Raw genomic sequence first — 22,695 nt, forward strand, 5'->3', positions numbered from 1 at the left:
CAGACACACGAAAAAGTGCTCAGCATCACTCGGCATCAGAGAAATATAAATCGAAACCACAATGAGATACCACCTCACACCAGTCAGAATGGCTAAAATTAGCAAGTCAGGAAATGACAGATGTTGGCAAGGATGAGGAGAAAGGGGAACCCTCCTACACTGTTGGTGGGAATGCAAGCTGATGCAACCACTCTGGAAAACAGTACGGATGTTCCTCAAAAAGTTAAAAATAGAGCTACCCTATGACCCAGCATTTGCACTACTGGGTATTTACCCCAAAGATACAAATGTAGTAATCCGAAGGGGCACCTACACCCCAATGTTTATAGCAGCAATGTCCACAACAGCCAAACTATGGAAAGAGCCCAGAGGTCCACTGACAGATGAATAAAGAAGATGTGAGATAGACAGATAGATAGATATACATACACAGTGGAATATTATGCAGCCATCAAAAAATGAAATCTTGCCATTTGCAATGACGTGGATGGAACTAGAGGGTATTATGCTAAGTGAAATAAGTCAATCAGAGAAAGACAATTATTATATGATCTCACTGATATGTGGAATTTGAGAAACAAGGCAGAGCATCATAGGGAAAGAGGAAAAAATGAAACAAGATGAAACCAGAGAGAAAGACAAACCATAAGAGACTCTTAATCTCAGGAAAAACTGAGGGTTGCTGGAGTAGAAAGGGGTGGGAGGGATGAGGTGGCTGGGTGATAGACATTGAGGAGGGTATGTGTTGTGGCAAGCGTTGTGTATTGTGTAAGACTGACGAATCACAGATCTGTATCCCTGAAACAAATAATACACTGTTAATAAAAAATAATAATAAAAATAATTTAAAAACGTTCTTAAAAAGATGCATATATCTAATCAGTATAACACAGTTTTACACCTTTCACCTATAGCTGGGCATTTTGGTTACCTCTAAATTTTTGTGTTAAATTTAAGTAATACTGCAATAAACACTTTCATGTACAAAGTATATTTTACTTTTTAGATAATTTTTTTGGCACAGAATCTCACAAGGGGAATTACTGCATTTAGAAAGTATGACTAATCTATGGTTTTAATATATTTATAAAATATTACCATGTAATACATGAAAATAATTTTTTTTAAAGATTTTATTTATTTATTCAACAGGATAGAGACAGCCAGCGAGAGAGGGAACACAAGCAGGGGGAGTGGGAGAGGAAGAAGCAGGCTCATAGCGGAGGAGCCTGATGTGGGGCTCGATCCCATAACGCCGGGATCACGCCCTGAGCCGAAGGCAGACGCTTAACCACTGTGCCACCCAGGCGCCCCACATGAAAATAATTTTAATGCCCTGGTCAACCTCACTTCCCTTTCCAAGCCTTGTTCCTCAGAGACAATCTCTTCTATTATTCATTTGTTATAGTTATTATACTACTCTTTCCCTATTTACCAACCACAGATATTGTTTTTTTTACTTCCTGTTATGATAATGAGAATGCAGCTCAACCACACCACTTCTTACCTACTCTGTTAAATCAGAGGAGGTTAACTTTGTAATTCCAAACAATACACATAAATATATTTCTTCTCTCTCAACTTATAATAATATGTCTTTTTATTAGTATCCTCAGTCTTTTCCAGTACCTAGGCATTTACTTTTACATTGGTAGGGCTAACAATACTTATAGTTTATCTTGAAACCATAATAAAGTTGCCCATGCCAATGGTTTTTAAAACTTGAAAATTAAATAAAGAATACTTACATTATGATTATATAGATGTTGTTAACTGAAGAAACAAGTAGTAAGTTATGATTATGCTTCCTTCTACCAGGTACCAATATCATGACCCCTAAGCCACTCAAAGAAAAATATTCTTACATCATGGTCAATGGATTATCTTACAACTCTGATTCTAGCCTTTGTAAAATAATAAAAACCACACCAGGTGAAGTACTAAAATTTTTATTTCCTTAAGCCTTGGCAAGTTCTAACTTGCCATCGATACCAAAGTCCAATGCCAGGCTTCCAAATTTATAACTATTATTTTGCATCTGAGTCCAAAAATTTATCATCTTTTTTTAAGATTTTATTTATTTGACAGAGAGAGAGCGCATGCGCACAAGCAGAGGGAGGGGCAGAGGGAGAGGGAGAAGCAGGCACCCCGCTGAGCAGGGAGCCCTATACAGGGCTTGATTCCAGGACCCTGGGATCACAACACGAGCAGAAGACAGACATTTAACCAACTAAGCCACGCAGGCACCCCTCATTTTTTTTTTTTTAAGTAGGCTCCACACTCCATCTTGGAGCCCAACATGGGGCTTGAACTCATGACACTGATATCAAGACCTGAGCTGAAATCAAGAGTTGGATGCTTAACCAACTGAGCTACCCAGGCAACCCCCCAACTTTTTATTGTCTTATAAAGGGTGCAGACTAAGTCATAAAGCATTCCCACCTGCCAGAGCATCCCGATAAAGCTGCACAAAATGATTAAAGATATCCTTCGGCAAACACTTTTCATCCGGCAGACACTGCAGAAGAATGACTATCTCAGACTGACCCACTGCATGCATTCCCTTGGTTGTGAAGCACCAGCACTTCCTGTTCACATCTATGAATGGAATAAAAATATAAAAATAGAGACACTCTTCTCAATCCTTACCTTTAAAAAAAATGCACAGAAATCTGTTATAATACAGCAAAGGACAAAATAGGTTATATTGAATCTGTACAATTCAACTGTGAACTATAAATGCACTGAGCCAAAGAATCATTGTAGAAAATAAAACATACGAACACCTCTGGTTTTAAGCAAATACTTAGAAAAACAATGGGAAGGGAAGTAAAAGAAGTAATGGTGAAAGAAAATGCACTTAAAACTTTTAACTCTTATTATTAAAAGGTATGATTATTAAAACATCTTATTAAAAATAAATAAAACTAGGTATCCTAAGCTATAATGATTAAAGAATATATTCCCCCATCTATATTTTTTAAAAATTCACAAAATAAATAAAAAAATACACTAATTAATTCACTTTACCAAGGGAAAAAATTACTTATCTAGAACTAGAAAGAACAACAATAAAAGCCAATATTATAGCTTTGGATTCAGGTTGTGGCCTAAAGAAAATATACTTTTATATACAGTTTCTAAATTTAATTTGTGACTGAAAGATTCTAGCTTTTCATTTAATTTTTTTAAAGATATTATTTTTCAGTAATCTCTACACCCAACGTGTGGCTTGAACTTTACAATCCTGAGATCAATAAAGAGTTGCGTGCTCTACTGCCTGAGCCTGCCAGGCGCCCCAAGATTTTAGTTTTTTAAATTATAGTCCTTTTTGGGGTAAAATTCTAGATAAACAGCAACATGATTTTACTCGGTTTCATCCTGTAAAAAGTGGTGAAAGAATGGCTTTTCTGGACTATTTACTTCCACTTCTCTACCTTAAGGCACTGTAGAGTCCCAACAGCACAAACCATATGTAATTAAAAATTATGTTCAATCTTACTTTAATGATTTGTACTCCATACGCAATAGGATCCCCAAAGGAATTGAAATAATATTCAAATATAATTATAGATATCACAATGTAAATCAAAACTAATAAAAGTTCCCTTTCTTTCACTTTGGGAATTGTTACATTATATACCTAACCAGGAAGCACCCGGCACAACTATATTAAGACAGTGTACACTTCAGGAATTCTGGGTTAGCTATTTTCTAAGTGTCACTTATAAACTAGATATGGTAAATTGAAATTTCACGAATTATTTTAAAACTTAATCCTAGAAGGAAAGGGGGCAAGCCATTAGTCACTGGCCAAATATACAAGGGTACAATTAACAAGTAAACTAGAACCTGCACTCTTTAATACTGAACCTCAAAGGAAGTGGCATATAGGTGCTTCTGGTCTCCAAGGCCAACTTAAAGTAAGTACCCAGTGGGAATTAGAAGACAGTTCCCAAGTGCTCTTCTGCAAAACTGCCTATTGACATTCATCCAGGATAAATGCATTCCCTACTTTCCAATACCATCCTAGAATTAAGATTCTAATTTACTGTCCTCTTACTCATTCTGATGCTCAGAAGCTAGCCCCAAGAATTAAGAAGTTTCTTCTGAATCTTAACTTATGATGTACTGAAGTTTTACTATGCGTTAGCTAACTAACACTTCTTTCAAATAAAGGTTTGTACATGATTAAGGTTTCTGCGATTTAAATCTAGTGTGTAGGGGCGCCTGAGTGGCGCAGTCGTTAAGTGTCTGCCTTCGGCTCAGGGTGTGATCCCAGTGTTCTGGGATCCAGCCCCACATCAGGCTTCTCCGCTAGGAGCCTGCTTCTTCCTCTCCCACTCCCCCTGCTTGTGTTCCCTCTCTCCCTGGCTGTCTCTCTCTGTCAAATAAATAGATAAATAAAATCTTAAATAAATAAATAAATAAATAAATAAGTAACTCTAGCATGTAAATAATTTGACCCTCCTGGATAATTTATCCACCTCCAACTATTCTGGTGTTGAGCTGTGATTTAGCACATCCATCTCAGGAAGTTCTGTTTGGCTTTCCTCCATGGGGAATTCATCTATCTCATCTCAAGAGTTTCAGTTAGTTCCACAGTTGTCCTCTGGGATATGTTATTTTATACAAACCAATTTCTCTGGTACCCAGTTTTCAGTAAGATGTGGCTCCATCCATATAAAAATACTTCTGTGTAATGAACTTGAAAGCTTTACTTATTATCTATGAGTCAGTAAAGTATCTCATTTTAATTTTAAAAAACAAATTTCTAACTTACAATTTACAATTTTAACCATTGACAACAAATTTGCATTTAAAACAAATACAAGTGGGTCAGGACCACCATCCTCTAATTGCTGCATTACTGAAATCTGTGATGGTTTCTCTTCCACAGCATAGTCTGTAAGGGAAGAAAACAACGTACAAGATTAGTTGAAGGGATAAATCAAGAAAGTAATCTGATGGAAGAACAGGCTAATTATTCACAAGAAAGAGTTAATTAAGCACCTGATTTACAGATACGGTGAACCTACGTTTATACCTGCTGTCCCAGTGTAATGCTAATAGTTCCCCTTTCATTCTCAAAAGTGACCCAGTCCAGTTCGGATGAGAACATGGTTATCCTATATATAGACTTCCCCACAAACTGACTTATCCCATAATCTAAAGACCCCTTTAGCACATGCACCCCACTGTTTATAGCAGCATTATCAACAATAGCCAAACTATGGAAAGAGCTCAAAGTCCAACCACTGATGAATGGATAAAGAAGACGTTATATATATATACACACACACACACACACACACACACACACAATGGAATATTAGCCATCAAAAAGAAAGAAATCTTGCCATTTGCAATGATGTGGATAGAGCTAGAGTATATTATGCTAAGTGAAATAAGTCAGTCAGAGAAAGACAAGTACCATATGATTTCACTCATATGGCATTTAAGAAACAAAACAGATGAACATAGGGGAAGGAAAAAAAAAAGGAAGAGAGGGAAGCAAACCATAAGAGACTCTTAACTTTATGTAGAGAACAAACTTAGGGTTGATGGGGAGGGGGATGGGCTAAATGGGTGATGGGTATTAAGGAAGGCACTTGTAAAAAGCACTAGGTGTTGTATGTAAGTGATGAATCACTAAATTCTACACCTGAAACCAATCTTACCATATGTTAACTAACTAGAATTTAAATAAAAACTTGAAAAAGAAAAATAAAGATAGCCCTTTAACAAAAATTCTCCAACTATCACAACAAGAATTTCACATATTACATGTTCTAAGACCAACATTTAAAATAATCTATGATGTACAAGAAAGTGATAATACACTACTTACCTCTGGATGAAAAGATGTTGAGGGGTTGAGGTAGAGGAGAATCCTACTTTTTACTCTATATTCTTTTGCACCGTTGAGATTTTTTTTTACCATTAAAAAACTAAATTTAAAAAAAATGTACCCCAAAAATAAACTAAAACTATCATAAGTGACTGGTTTCATGAAACACTTCCTCTAAGTCAAGAGTTCAGCACATACATCAATCACCAAAATCACCAGTAAATCAACACAACAGATTCCAAACATGGACAAGTTAATACTTGAGACCCTGCAAAGAACCTTTCCCATTTAATCCCTAAAAGCACAGTATGTGATACTCAGTCATGCCATTTTGAATGACGGTAGTCTTCCCAGCTTGAAGACAAAACCATGGATAATAACCAACAGAAAGCAAAAAACTATTTTTTGGATGTAAGAGGAAATGTCTACTCTACCAATGAAAATATTTATTGAAAAGAAAAATATTAAGTGACTTTTAAAAAGAAGAAAATATTTGTATGAAATTATTCCACTGGAATACAAAAACTGCAAAATTCTGGTGAAGAGATAGTAATATGGTTAAGTAAGTATGAACAGTTGTTTCTTAGTAGGAGAGTTTTGATAATTAGATTTAATGAAAATGGAACCTTATTTAAACAACAGAGTAGGCCAATTTAACTTCTCATAAGTTAAATCTAAGACTCTTTAAAATAACCGAAATTTGAACCTAAGTAGTAACTTTATTAATGAAAGAATATTTTTAGGGGGTCCTAGTAAAGATTACATAATCAAAAGAATGCTTAACTTACGTGAAAGCTCATAGTTGAACTATCTGGGACATGGCTGGATTTTATAGTCAGATATTTTCAGCCAACACTGCTGAGCTCACTATAGGCCCAGCACCATGGTAGGAGAAGACACAAGCATGAATTAAGACTGAAGAAATGCATGGTTTTAGTGAAAGAATCAGATCTATAAAATATCCAAATAACAGCAGGAAAAGTTAATATAGTAAAGGTCTATAAGAATTTCTATTCCGGGGCACCTGGGTGGCTCAGTCAGTTAAGCATTCAACTCCTAATTTTGGCTCAGGTCATGATATGAGATTGAGCTCCACGCTGGGCTCCACACTCAGTGTGGAGTCTACTCGAGACTCTTTCTCCTCCCTCTTCCTCCCCCTTTCCTCCTCCGCCTGCTAATGCATGCACATGTGCTCTCTTTCTCTCTCTAAAATAAATAAATAAAATCTTAAAAGAAAAAAAATGAATTTCTATTCAAACAGAGATGATGTAAAACACTACTACAGAGCAGCATTGGTAAGGATTCAGAGAAGAGCTTTTCATTAATCTGGATTTTGAAAGGCTGAGGAGTTCTTCAAGGAGTCTACAGTATACAAGGATATTCTAGGCAGAGGAAAGGAAGATAAGGAAAGTATTAATTACATGTCTACTTTGCACCAGACACTGTTCTTGCTATTTACTTTCAGGTATGAAATCTGATTTAATATTCACAATGACTTTCAAGTAGGTGTAATAACCTAAGATTAGGAAAGATTCAGGGAGGATAAATGACCTGCCCACTGGGTCACAGCTAGAAAATAAGGGTATTGGCATTAAAACCCAGGTTTGTCCAGTTTTGCAGTCCATTCTCTCCCGACTATTCCTCAGCAAAAGAAAAAACATGGAAGTGTGGAAAGTGAATATTCAGAAACCAGTAAATGATCTGTAGTGTGCATAAAGTACTAGGGTATTGGCCAGAAATAAAGTTAAAATATAAGTTGAGATAAAGTTATAAGGAACATTGTATGCTAAAATAACTAATTTATACTGAAGGCATTGGGAATCCACTGAATGTTTCTAAGCCAGAGCAATACATGATAATATCTATGGTTAAAAAGATAACTGGCAACAACATGAAGGATAAAATAAAGGAGAGAAAGACTGAAGGCAAGGACACCAGGTAAAAGACTAAGACAAAACTGTGGAAAGATAACTGATAAACCATCTCCTAAAAATGTACTAATTAGATGCTGATCTGTATCTGTCAACAACAAACCTTCCACATAAAGATAAGCATTCTTTTGATTGGATAGTAATTCTACTTCTTATCAGAACTCACTAAAAATATTTTTTTAACAATAAAATTGCTATTTACATTCAGGCTCTCCATTTATTGTACGTACATTTCTGAATGTATAATACACAGCAAAACAAAGTTAGATTAACGTCCTGACTGTTCAGTCAGGTGGGCCAAACCCTAGAACCATAAGCAGCTCTTCAGAGTATTATGTGCTTTGAAATATAAAGAAAAAAGTGCCAACGAACTACATTTATACTATAATTAAAAATATATCCTTCCAACAAATGAAATGACCTTATAATCTAAATACATAAATATCTACTCTGAAACCATCAGTAACAGCAACCATTATTGTCATGGCACCGAGTAATTGTTTTCTCTGTTGAAGGAGGAAAAGGTGGTTATGACTCGGATTCTCTTTCCCTTAATCAGAAGGCAACATCTGGCATCCCACCATTACTATCCCTGTTTAAACACGTAAGTCCACATACCTCCTTTCACACCAGTGGAGATGAGAATGGGAGGAAGGCCATCTTCAGGAATTAGGTTCATGGCACTGCCAACAGGACTTCCAACCTGAGTTATACTCCCAGAAAACAGAGAAATATCCATCTAGGAAAAGTAAATCAGCAAAGTGAGTTTTATAGAGAGGTCAAGACTGTAGCAGAATACTACTGAGAATATAAATGTGAATTTAAGTGAAAATTTGGAAATCATACTTTTAGAAAAATACCATAAGTTTCTCATTAACCTGTGGTTTCCCAAAGGCCTGGGTTTATACTATGAAAATATTTCCAACTGTAGAGTTTCTCTTTTTGGCATCACCAAATCATAATAATGAGGGAAGAGGCCTTGTAGCCTGGGTTAAAGCTTTCTCTACCCATGTTTCCTCTGCCATAAAAGAAAATATTTTTTAAAACTGCTGTGGCAACAGAAAGTTTCAATGTAATGTCAATTTCTGAAACTTTAATGCATTTGGGTCCACTTAAAGTCTCCTTTACGCTGCTTTTCAAAAATAACTTTGACAGATGCCTGAGTGATTCAGTTGGTTAAGTGTCCCTGGACTCTTGATTTTGGCTCAGGTCATGATCTCAGGGTCGTGATAGCGAGTTCTTTGTTGGGCTCCGTGCTGCACATGGAGCCTGCTTAAGATTCTCTCTCTCCCTCTCCCTCCTTCCCACCCCCACCCCGGCTTTCTCTCTAAAAAATAAATAAATAATAAAAATAAAATAAAGGTAACTTTGAGAATAGTGGTGATGGTTGTACAGCAATGTGAATGGACTTACTACTACTGGTTTGTACATTTAAAAATGATTAAAATAGCAGATTTTATGTTATGTATATTTTACCACAATGAAAAAAGGGAAAAAATTAACTGATAAAATACAGAGATTACAGGAGTGCCTGGGTGGCTCAGTCAGTTAAGCGTCTGACTCTTGATTTCAGCTCAGGTTGTGATCTCAGGGTCCTGGGTCCAGACTCCATGTTGGGCTCCACGCTCAGGAGAGAGTCTAATGGAGGATTTCTCTCTCTCTCCTTCTGCCCCTCCCCCTGCTTGTCCTCTCCCTCCCTCTCTCTCTTTCTCTAATAAATAAAACTTAAAAAAAAATAGAGATTAAAGTCATTGTTTTCATTTACTATGCAATGAAATAAAACTTCAAGTTTATTTTTCTTTGCATTAATATGAAGATCACATTAACTACACTATTTAATAAAGTATAACATTGAAACATACATTTGGGGTAGAGCTAAATCCACTTAATTAACGATTTAATAGAATATCCTGGAAGGTATATTAAAATAATGCTCTCCTCATTATATTCTAAACTAAGCAAAAAAGAAAAAAAAAAGCTTTAAAAAATGTTAAAAGTGTTTAAAAACTGTTTTTAACACATTTGTGTTAAAAAATGTTTATAGCAGCTTTATTCATAAGCGCCAAAGACTGGAAACCATCCAAATGTCCATAACAAGAATACAGATAAACTGTCATATATCCATACAATGAAACACTACCCGGCAATAAAAAAATACCAACTTTAGATGTACACAACATGGATGAATCTCATAATTAGTGTAAGAAGCTAGACATAAAACATTATATACTATATGTCTCCATTTACATGGAATTAAAGAACAGAGGTGCCTGGGTGGCTCAGTCAGTTAAGTGTCTGCCTTTGGCTCAGGTCATGATCCCAGGGTCCTGGGATTGAGCCCCACGTTGTCTCTCTTCTCAGTGGGGAGGCCTGCTTCTCCCTCTCCCTCTGCCTGCCACTCCCCCTGCTTGTGCTCTCTGTCAAATAAATAAAATCTTAAAAAAAAAAAAAAATTTAAAAACAGTCAAAACTAACCCATGGTGATACAAATCAAAATAATGGTTACCTTAGGGGAAAAACAGGCAGGTATTGACAGAAAAAGGGCATGACGGAACCTTCTAGAGTGATGGAAATGGTCTGTATTTTTACATTGGTTGAAACCCAGTGGTGGCTGCATGGGTATGTCTATAAATTCATCAAGTTGCTTCCTAAAGATTAATGTTCCTTAAGCACTTTGCTATCTAGATTTTACACTTGAATAAAGATTAAAACTATCTTTTAAAAAATGTCCATGTCTTACTGTATTTTTGTCTATAATTTAGAACTCTTATCAGTTTTTAGTGGGTTTTTCCTAAAAATTTTGCAGTGTTTTCAATACATCATCACGTAAGAGGAGACTTGGAAATAAAATTTTTTTAAGGATTTTATTTATTTATTTGAGAGAGAGAGGATGAGAGAGAGAGAGCATGAGATGGGGGAGGGTCAGAGGGAGAAGCAGACTCCCTGCTGAGCAGGAAGCCCCATGCAGGACTCAACCTGGCAACTCCAGGATCATGACCTGAGCCGAAGGCAGTCGCCCAACCAACTGAGCCACCCAGACACTCCGGAGATTTAGAAAGTTTTATTGACATATCATTATTACCTGATTTGAAAGCCTAGTATGGGAAATAAAGTAATCTATTCTAACTTACTATTTAATGATGCATAAATCCATCTTTTAGTATCACAGAAAGTGGTCATCTGGCCTCTACTTATATATCATCTGTGAAAAGGAATTTATTTCATTCAGTGAGCACCTCTTAAGTGCCATGTACTCTACTGGGCCCTAAAGATGAAAAAATATATTCTAGTCTGGCCCTAAAAAATCTGTTTTCCCACATTTTACCAGGTAAGTATTAGAGTGTTGAACAATGTTAAGAGACAGAAGTAAAATACCTAACTTGGTTTGGTTTTGCAAACTGAGCTGAACTTTGTTTCCTTGTAACATTCATTCACTAGAACTTCCTCTTGCATTCAAACAAAATTTATATTCTAAAAACCTATCAGGGGCACCTGGCTGGCTCAGTTGGTAGAGTGTGCAACTCTTGATCTCAGGGTTGTAAGTTTGAGCCCCATGTTGGGTGTAGAGATTACTTAAAAATAAAATCTTTAAAAATTTTGCATAGATACCAAAAGGTAGGGGCAGCCGGGTGGCTCAGTCGGTTAAGCGTCTGCCTTCAGCTCAGGTCATAATCTCAGGGTCCTGGAATGGGGCCCCATTTCGGATTCTGAGCTCAGCTCCCCCTGCCCCCGCCCATGCTCTCTCTTGCTATCTAAAGGAAGGAAGGAAGGAAGGAAGGAAGGAAGGAAGGAAGGAAGGAAGGAACGAAGGAAGGGCGAGAGAAAGAGAGGGGAAGGAAGGAAGGAAGGAAGGAAGGGAGGGAGGGAGGGAGGGAGGGAGGAAGGAAGGGAGGGAAAGGTAGAACAGAACAAAGTAGAAATGCTCGGTTGAAGAAAAAGTAATAGAGGGAATCCTCAGCCACCTTTATATGGCCTGCCCTTCCCTAGCATGGCACTCCCAAGAGGCCACCACAGAACCTGGGGGACAGTTTGAAAACCAATGTACGAAGTGGGCAGGATTCCCTCTGCATGACCTCTAACGACAGCAGTAGCCTGAGCTCACTGAAAACAACCTTCATAAGGATCTTTCTCCTGAAAAAAACCTCCAAGTATAGAGCAAAGAAGAATTGATTTTGCCACTAGACACAAACACACATGCACTGAACTGTATGTGAAACCTATAGGGTTCCACAAAAAGGTCACTCAATTTAGAAAACGGCAAAGCAGAAGCAGCACAAGGCTGAGTAAACTAAGTACTCACTTTTAGTTGCTATTTTTGTTTTCTTACCTCTGCTGGTAGAGGACTGGTAGTTACTGGCTTAACTGGGTCATGTGACACAGCCAGGGTTCCTGCAGAGGAAGTTCCATTCACTGTTAATTTAGCTGCATCAGCAACTTCTCCATTAGGCAAGATCCCATCAGCAAACCAAACTCGCCTCTGCTCTCTGGGCTGAGCCACTTGAGGAGCCAGAAAAATAAAACAGGCATCAACGTGATATTGGTAGGGTTTCTAACATAAAGAAGAGAAGGTCACCAATTCCAGAAGTACAAAGAAATCACTGCTTAGCATCTTATAAATACAAGAACTGTAACTGTGTATGAAAGTGGTTATAAATTAATAAAATACGAATTTAAATATATTCTTTACTTCTGTAACTTAAAGATTTAAAATACTTTGCTTTAAAATACTATGTACACGTATGATTATGTCACATACTCTGTTCCATATCACTGACAAAGAAACTAAGAAAGGTGCTTTAAGTGCCTAGAAAATAAATTAATAGCAGAAAAAATATCTAGCAATAGAGATCCACATCTCCTAAAAACATGAGGTTTCCACAGGAATTAAATATCTGGGAAAGTGATATGGTATTTTTAAAGGGCAAAAGATGCCCTGAAGAATGCTGAAGAATTATTTACTAATAAAGAAAGAGTTGGCACAGATATATAAGAGAACTGGGAAGCAAACGGACCAGATCTTTGGCTGAAGTGTAACTGAAGATGAAAAAAAGACTGATCTGGCAGCAGTGCAAAAGTAGTTTGCAATACGGGGAAAGCTAGAAAACTAAGTCTGATGAAATGATCTCTTTAAATCCAGTTCTGGATTCCAAACAGCCAAAACAAAGAAAGACTAGGGAAGAACAACAAAAACGACAAATGAAGTAAAGAGAAAAAAGATTTTAAGAAAGAAAGCCTGAACTCATAAAAATACAAGGAGTATGACTAAGGGATGATCTGAAAAGAGGGGAAAATGGGGAAGAATATGACAGTATCAGAAGTCTTTGATCTTCAAAAGGGGAGGAGGGCTATTTAGCAAGGGGAAGGGAATATTACTTGACAAAAAGACATAAAATTAATGAAAGAAGATTGATTTTAATTATCAAGGGAAACTTCTTGACAAGATCATTTTAAGGAAATACATAACTGTTATTTTTACTACTGATAATCTCCTGAATTTACAAAGTGCCTTTCATCTGACAATATCATAATCCTAAAGATATAATAAACTAAAATAAGCTGAGCCTATTAATTTCCTACCTATCATCTGACATAATCAGAATTAAAGTTCTGGATTTTATAAAGGTCTAAGTACCTAACAATATTTTCATATTTCTATATGGATAGATTAAAAATGAAAAGAGAAAATGGCAACGTGTTTTCAAAAAGCAATACTAGAATCGGCTGATCCAAAGAAAGAACTCTTCATTTTCAAAACTCCTACAAAGAACATTAAGGTAGGTGTGAGGCTAGAATTTTACAGACCAATCTCAAATTCCGTATCTTTTTTCAAGTATAAGCAGGGTATCACTCCATTCTTAAGTTGGAGAGGGTATTAGCGTATTTTTAGAAGTGCCTCCAAAATATCAGGCAACACAGTATTATTCTTTACTTGCCCAGAAATAGTCTTGACACATTTCTCACCTTGTTCCTTCCACTTTAATAACCACCCAAAGGGACTTATCTACAGTGCTTTAAAGACTTGTGCTGTAAAATCACATCAGCACCTTTTCAGAGGAACTTGGTGAGGAAAAAGAGAGAGAAGAGCACATGATCCCCTACCTTCTGCTCCAGGGTGCTTTAAAACTCCCACAGGTACCATCACAGTGGGAGGTGGAGAGCTCAGGGCTCCTGAGGCCTGAGCTTGCTGCAAGGGAGGGATAGTAGAACAGTATTCAGCAGGATTGTTAGGGTTAGGGCTCTGGCTTGAGGCACTCATCATGTTCTCCCAGGCTTGAGCTAAAGCAAATACAGACAATCAATGTGAATGGATTGCAAAATATGGACATCAAGACCTCCACAATATTGGATAAATAATGTAGCTCTTCCTCATTAACACTCATAGTATGTCTCTCTTCCAGCTAGTGAAGTATTAAGGATACAGGTGATTTTATTCAATAAAGGAGACCATTTAGTTAGATAACTATTTGGAAGCAACAAATAAGAATTAGGTGATAATTCTGATACAGACTGAGAGCAGACCAGTCTGAGGTTAATGACTAGGCTCCCAGCTCCTTTAAAAGAGACCATACATTCCCTTAAGAGGGAGTGAAACATCAAACTTACTAAGGATTTGCAACTGGGGTAGCATTTAGAAATGGGGGGGGGTCAGTTTAATATTCAATGCATTTAATAAAGTTCTACTGAAAATCAAAATTGGGGACTAAAATAGCATAGCTCCATTATATGATATTTTTTGTTTCATTTATAGACTTCTAGGCTCTTCTTAGTTGAGGTAAAATCTCACTTGAAAAATTCTGAAGCCTAAAGCGCAAGAGAACACATCTCGAAATTTCTGTGAATTCTGCTTTTGTGTAATCATTACCTCATGTAAAAGCATCCAGGAAAAACAACCATTTCACATCTTTGGTGTGTCTCAAAAGCACAGGACCCATTTGAACATGAAAACGTGCCAATGTCATATAAGAGCCATCAACCAATGTGAACGATCACAAATGTGTTAAGATTCTATATACTCTATAATTTTACTAACTAAATATTGACATATCAACTATTGTTTTTAAAGTAAACAGGATGAGAGAGGCTACAGAAATGAAAGGTATCAAATTTTATCTTCTAGGTTCAGGTAATACCACATGCCCAGGAATGGAAACCACCCAATTTTTTAAAGCATCTTTTAAAAACTCCCATTCAACATCAAAGAATGATCCATAAGATTATGAACATTTATTGCCTCCAAACTTCAGGACAAGTCTAAAAACAATAGCTATGTTCCTTTGAAAGCATTGGCAGAAAGAGGGGAGGAAGAGAAAAGGTGAAACGGAAAAAGGGATAGGGAACACTGAAAAGCATCAAATTAAATAAATATTCAGAGAAAGACTTCGCTAAGCCATGCGAGAGGAAAGACACTGGAAAAACCAGAAAAAGTAGATTACTTTAGGATTCCCTGGCAAGGGGAATCCTTGGCTTAATAAAAATAAGTATTCCATATGAATCCTCTGCCATTTCCTTCATCTTTAGCTATGCCAAGTTAAAAAAAAAAAAAAAAAAGGAAGCTATCAACTTGAAAGACCTCATCAAATAAAAGAGGTACAGGGTACTGTAATTAAGTATCATGCTCTTTTCTGTGGATATATGTCCGAAAATGAAAGCAGAATAAAAAATCATCAGTTGAGCAAATGAGCGAAATAACTACCATCTAAAAATTGATCCTTAAGAGTAGAGAGAATGAATTAATATTTGATCAAAATTGTAAGAATTCAGAAATGGGAGGAAATTGGGTGGATCACAGGAGATCAGAACAGATCAGTTTAACTGACATGCAGTAGGTTAATAAGCCAGCAACAGGAAAACATCACTATGAGCAACGCAGACAGACAGAGCAGGAGGGGTCTTAAGCAGATAGGCTCCGGCCTCCAGGATGCACACGACCCTGGCACAGGCAGCAGTGGTGTCCAAGTTGAACATTTTATTAGTAATTCTTCTGGCATCTGTGCAAAGATGTACTCAAAGAGAAAATACTACAGCCTGGACAATTTTGTTGTATCTCTTAAATAAATTCCTGTTTTAAAATTTTTAACTAAAATTCCCTTGGATTCATTTCCAGTCCCAAAAAAGATGAACACTGGACAAGATATATTTACCTTCTCCTGCTCATATTCTCTTACCACATAACTAAATTCAAAACGAATATCCTTATAACAAATCTAAGTAGTACTAAAGAGATAACGGATAGGAAAATGCACTCCTCTATTAGATCTTAGATGCTAAAATATTTATTTTTAACAAGATAAATGAAACAAGGTGTTAATAGGAATATATGTTAAGTTATTAAGGTATCCCTAGAGATAGCTTCCCTTAAAAGGAAAACCTCAGCCCAATTTTAATATTTCATCATCTGAGTAGTCAATAGCCTCCCACCCCCATCCTACTTCAGTCATTTTACAGGATAAAGCCACACAACACCAGATTTCCATGTGAACCTCCATTCTTCCTGCAAAACTTACCTGACGTTAGCATTCATTTATTAAGTTAGGCACAGGAATTCTGAAATTCTACAATATTTTCAAAACATGGAAATTTAGCTCAGTATTTTTAGTTAAAGTTGTGCCTTTTTGAGAAGGTGAGCAACTTATAGAGAAAGGCAGGAAAAAACAGTTGCCTTTTCATAGGAATTCTCTTGCTTTGTCTCCATAACTGTGAATTCAAACTGTTTTAATACTTACCATTCATTAGCACTGAATGGCAGATTACACATACTCTAGCTTCCTTTCTATCCATGTATAACAGTTTACATTTCAGGCTACAGCAGGAAGCACAGAAAACCTGTAGGAAAAAGAACATACTAAATTTATTTAGAATCACAGTATGAAGGGAGCAAACCAATACTGACCAACACTGACTAACAGGAAACCATATTACTACAACACTGAAAATTTCAAAGGAAAATGCAACTGAGGAAGCTGGGCACAAGACCCAACTCAAAAGCAAGAGTGAGATGACAAGTCTGTCAGCAATAAGGAAAGTCAAAGTGTTGGCTGAAAATAAAAATCTTAGCCAAGATCACATAACAAATACACAGCAGGGGGGAAAAATGAGCTGCCCTTAGGCGAAATTCCTATACATGATATCACATAACATGGGCATTTAAAGATAGTTACAACTGTTTGGAAAGGCTAACATAGTAAGGTGAAATAAGCAAGCATTGAGAATTCCAGGTTTTACTTCTGGTTTTTACTCATCTTATGTGTGGAATAATAATCATAATAATCATTTTCACTGGTTTATTATGAAAGCCTGGAAAGATCAAAGTATACAACTCAATCCTAAAAATAAGCACAGGCCCAGCTATAGAAAATCAGAACAGGCAACCAAAAATTCACCAGGCCAATTTCCAGCACCTTATTTCTACTTTTCCAGGGTTGGTTCCTGATAATCTTACTTTCTTCTCCCTTCCACATCAGGCAATAAGAATCTCCTTAGCTCCATGTTAAGATTTATTTTCTTGAGAAGTCATTTAGTCACTTATCACAGAGAGCCCTATTCAGGCAGAAGGCTGTTGCCAGTATGGTAAATTCTACTAATGCAGTCTTTATGGTCAAAAAGTATCTATCTGACAAAGACGAATCAAGAGACGAGGTCATATAAAGACAAAGAGAGATCATCTCCTTTCCTACTAGGTATAATTAATCTATCCAGCTACTACAATTAGCAATTTACAGTCTTCATAGGCTTTATATTCTCAAAGTAACTCCCTGCAATGCAGGGGGAACAGGAAATAGATTATCCTTTTTTCTCTCAGAAGAAACTGAGTTTGGATGGTTAAATGACTTGTCCAAGTTCACAGCAAACTATGAATACAAGCTTTTTACATATACTATCTCATTTAACCTCGATGAAGGCACTCATTTACAATTAACAGAGTTAAAATAAACAAATGTTAAGTAAAATCGTTTAGCTATACAGCTAGGTTATGTAATAACTCTCCAAAGGCTCTGTTCTTCAGCACTATGTAATATTGCCTCATACTAACTCATATATGGCATTTCATTTTAATTTGAGACTTGACTTTTCTTTCTCCCACACCATGACTACATCTAGTCAGTTGCTAAGTCCTGTTGGTTCTCCCTCTTAAATGGTTCTCATAAAATACCATCTCTCCCTCTCCATCATTAATGCTGCTGCCTTTATTTAGGCTTCTATTATCTGAGGCCAAGAAGATAATCATAATCAATTATCTGTCCTCCTAATCTTCAGATATGTCTTTCTAATTCATCTTTCACACAAACAATAAATGACAGAACTTTCTAAACAGTGAATCTAATCATGTAAATCTTGAAATCTTTCAATAACCTTTCTAATCAAGACATAAAACCAAGAAGCTATCACTCACTCATTTATGCTACAAATATTTGAGCCCCAACTATGTGCTGGGCAGCACGCTACCCTACTAGATGTAGCAGTGAACAAAATAGATATGACCTTTGCTTTCATGAAATTCATAGTCTACAGAGGTTAGAATCTGAAATTAAATAATCACACAATTGAATATAAAATTACTTGCTTCAAAAGAAGTACATGATAAAATAAGATGTAATCTAGGCCTTACCTCAACTGGCAGGGTCAAGGGAGGTTTTATTTAGAAAATGAGAGAGAGAAAATCTGAGGTAAAAGTTTTTCATGCATAAAATGGTAACAAGGAGAGAGACAATAATAAGCAGAGGAAACAGTAAGTGCACAGGTCCCATTAGGGGAAGAAAACATGGCTCCATTAAAGAACTAAAAATAGTTAATGTGGCTAGAGGCCCTTGGGTTAAGGGAGACACAGAATAAGATGAGGCCAGACAAGACAAATACCATACAATCTCACTCATCTGTGGAATCCAAGAAACAAAACAAATGAACAAAGAAACAAAGAGAAAAACAAAAAAATAGACTCAAATACAGAGAAGTGGTGGCTGCCAGAGGGGAAGTGAGTGGGGGGGATGGGTATTTGAAATAGATAAAGGGGATTAAGAGGTACAAACTTGTAGTTATAAAATAAGTCATAGAGATGAAAAGTAGAGCATAGGCGATAGAGTCATTAAGAGTAACGTATAGAACTGTTCAATCATTATGTTGTACAAATGGAAATATAACACTGTATATTAACTATACTTCAATTAAAAAAAGATGGCAAACCAGGCAAAGGTTCTATAGGTTGTATTAATAATTTTGTTTTTTTAATAGAGCAATGGGAAATCACTTAAATATTTTAATCAAAAAGAAAGATATGATCACACCTGCATGGCTACAGTGTAGAGAAAAAAGAATGAATCTGGGATTATTCAACATACAGAACTCAATTAATGTAACACACATTAACAGAATGAAAGAAAAAACCCATATAGTCATCTCAAAGCAGAAAAAGCATTTGACAAATGCAACACCCTTTCACAATAAAAACAGTCAAAAAACTAGAAACAGAAGGGAACTACCAGAACATTATAAAAGCTATATACAAAATATCCATAGCAATTACCCTACTCAATGGTGAAAAACTGAAAGCTTTTCCTCTAAGTTCAGAAATGAGGCAAGGATGCCTGCTTTCACCTCCTCTACTCAACATTGGTATTGGAATTTCCAGCCAAAGTAATTAGGCAAGAAAAAGTAGTAAAAGGCATCCAAATTGGAAAGAAGTAAAATTATCTCTGTTTGCGGATGATATGAACTTATATACAGAAAACCCTAAATATTCCACATAAAAAAACTACTAAAACTTATAAATGAATTCAGTGAAGTTGCAGGATACAAAGTCAACACACAAGTATCAGTTGCATTTCTATACACTAAAAATGAACAATCTGAAAAGGAAATTACAAAACATTCCATTTACAGTAACATCAAAAAGAATAAAATAGACTACATAAAATATCTGTGTTATATATAATGATCAAAGGGCTAAGATCCCTAACATATAGGAAGCTTCAGTGAACTAATAAGAAAAATACAAATACCTCTAAAGAAGATAAGCAAGAACTCACACAGCTAAATCTATAGAAAAATAAATAAAATGACTAAAGATACACTATGTATCACTTGTGACAAAATAAAAATTAAAAGAATGAGATACTCTTTTTCTATTGTACAAAGATTTTTTAAAAAACTGATATTATCCAATGGTGGTGAGGGTATAGAGAAAAGAGAAACTTTCTCTCATATCCTCCTGGTGGTAGTATAAGCTGGTAGATTAATTTAGCAATATCTTTTAAATTTTTAAATGTTCATTCCCTTTGATTTAGCACATGCAATTTTTAAAAATTTTATTTTTTATTTTCATTTTTTTAGAGGGGGGAGGGGCAAAGGGAGAGAATCTCAAGCAGCCTCAACACCCAGCATGGAGCACAGTGCAGGGCTCGATCTCATGTCCCCAAGATCATAACCTGAGTCAAAATCAAGAGTCAAACGCTTAACCGATTGAACCACACAGGCACCCCAGCACATGCAAATTGAAAGATTTATCATACAAAAAAAAAAAAAAAAAATCCAAATGTGTGATGAGATGTATACAAGAATTAGTTCTGTACAGTTCGTAATAGTCAAAAGTTGTGGACAACAAAAATGTTCATCAGTACAGAAATGGTTAATTACCACAGTATAACCATTAAATGGAATGCTGTTAGCCTGTAAAAAGAATGAGATAGTTCTATATGTAGTTACTCACATGGAAAAGAAAAGTAAAATAATCAAGTTGGAGGATAAGAATTGGACTTTTTACTTTATATTATTATTTTTTTTTTTTTGGTGTTGGACTGGGATATTTTAATTTTATTTTGAGTAGAACCTTTTCCGTATTCTAAGAGGAAAACAGAATTAAAAGGAATATTAGTTGGGTTTTAAATCATCTCTCCCCCAAATACATATATTGAAGTCTTAACCCTCCAGAATGTGACTCATTTGGAAAGAGGTTCTTTACAGAGGTAATCAAGTTAAAATGAGGTCATTAAGGTAGGCTCCTAATCCAATATAACTGGTGACCTTATAAAAGGGGAAATATGGACACAATATGCAGAGAATACAATGTGAACATAAAAATGACCACCTACAAGCCAAGGAGAAAGACACAGACTAGATCCTTCCCTCACAACCCCTAGAAGGAACCAACCCTGTCACCACCTCAATCTCTGACTTCTAACCTCTGGAATTGTGACACAATAAATTTCTATTGTTTAAGCCACCAGTTGGTGGTACTTTATTTTAAAGATTTTATTTATTTATTTGAGAGAGCGAGTGCAAGTGGGGGAAGGAGCAGAGGGAGAGGGACAAGCAGACTCTGTGCTGAGTTTGGAGCCTGACTCGGTGCTCGATCTCACCACCCTGCCATCATGACCTGAGCTGAAATCAAGAGACGGAAGCCCAACTGACTGAGCCACCAGGTGCCCCTAGTGTTACTTTATTATGGACAGTCCTAGCAAACTAATACAGTTGGGAATTTTTGAAGTAAACGACTTGCTTTGGGTAAAAAAATGCTCAAGAAAGAATGAAAAAAAAACAAAAACAAACCACCCCACAAAGATATCCTTTTGTAAAAGCAAGCTAGGAGGCAGCATTATGCAGTTAAACAGAAGGACCTAAGCCTACCCATCCTTCCCAATATTGCCATGAGCCTAACAATAGTGTGGAGGGGGATCTTTTATGACTCCAAGGAAATTAGAGCACAAAAGTTAGAAAAGTGGATGACTTGCCAAGAAACTACCTACAATGGCAAGAAAATGGGAATCAGGCGAAGGGATACATTTCTGTGGGATCACCCATGCCAGAGAACTACATGGGATCAAATGTAACAGACACGACAAAACCACCACAGGACAGTGCCTGTGACTGACACAGATGGTGTACCACAACATAAAATAGAAGACTGACCCGGAAATGCTGGCTCTCACTCTCAAAAGACAAAGACTATCATGTAATAATCTCAGTTCATTAGAATTAGAACCATGGAACAGATAGGCAGAATCTAAGAGATCTGAACCAACTGAGAATAGGTTAATAATCTTGGGATTTAAAATTACTGGATAATACTAAAGTTGCCTGACAAGAGCTAGATGAAGTTGTTTATCATGAATCAGGTTAGTCAGTGTTTCTCAACAAGGGCATTCTTGGCATTTGGGACAGCCAATTCTTCACTGCACAGCGCTCTTCTGCTTAACACAGGACGTTTAGCAGCCCAAGTCCCAGATTACTAACCTCCAGTAGCAACCCCAGTCACTGTGACAAAAACATCCCACCTCACACTACAAACATTATCTAAGTTCTCATCTAACCTTCCCCAGTTCTCTGAGCTACAGAGTCAAAAAGTCATGTCTAGAAATAGAGAATTACATATTTACACATACAAACTTACTACGCTACCAAAATATCATACCATACACTTTTATTATCACAACTAACACAATCTACTACAATCTATTACATTTATTTAACTTATTCTCCATTTTCCCAAGCTAGGGTGTAAACTTCATGAATAACTGAAGTATTTTAATACTGATATCACAATGCCTGAAATAAAATAGGTACTTAACAAATGTTTATTGCTTCCTTGATAACTAAAGTTATTGCACACATGAATATATGAGCAGAGAAACAAACATTAATGTGGATTTATCTGGGAAGGGCTATATCATAGATACATTTGTCTTTGTAGAGACAATTTATGACGATATATAATACATATGCTATTCAATGTTCCAGCTAAGTACTGGTTAAAATCTTCCATTTGTGTGTTTTTGGTCTTTTTACTGAGGTCAGCTCATTTTGTTGTTTACATATATTAAGGTTTATTCTTTGTAATGCAGAGTTAAATTTTTTTTTTAATTGAGATATAGCTGACAAACATTATATTAGTTTCAGGTGTACAACATAACGAACGACTCAGTA

General features: G+C 36.2%; 1 protein-coding gene across 1 annotated transcript in view; it reads right to left on the bottom strand.

Annotated features, from left to right (window-relative positions):
- ZFYVE9 (zinc finger FYVE-type containing 9) overlaps positions 1 to 22,695 on the bottom strand; it is a 172,125-nt gene that overhangs the window by 54,355 nt on the left and 95,075 nt on the right. The window contains exons 5-10 of the mRNA XM_040627308.1: positions 16,506 to 16,605; positions 13,882 to 14,058; positions 12,110 to 12,279; positions 8,401 to 8,521; positions 4,784 to 4,906; positions 2,443 to 2,598 (exon numbers count right to left, since the gene is read on the bottom strand). Coding sequence (XP_040483242.1) covers positions 2,443 to 2,598; positions 4,784 to 4,906; positions 8,401 to 8,521; positions 12,110 to 12,279; positions 13,882 to 14,058; positions 16,506 to 16,605 — 847 coding nt within the window. The remainder of the gene's footprint in view (positions 1 to 2,442; positions 2,599 to 4,783; positions 4,907 to 8,400; positions 8,522 to 12,109; positions 12,280 to 13,881; positions 14,059 to 16,505; positions 16,606 to 22,695) is intronic.

The sequence above is a fragment of the Ursus maritimus genome, unplaced genomic scaffold (genome assembly GCF_017311325.1).
Source record: "Ursus maritimus isolate PB19 unplaced genomic scaffold, ASM1731132v1 scaffold_12, whole genome shotgun sequence".
Taxonomy (NCBI): Eukaryota; Metazoa; Chordata; class Mammalia; order Carnivora; family Ursidae; genus Ursus; species Ursus maritimus.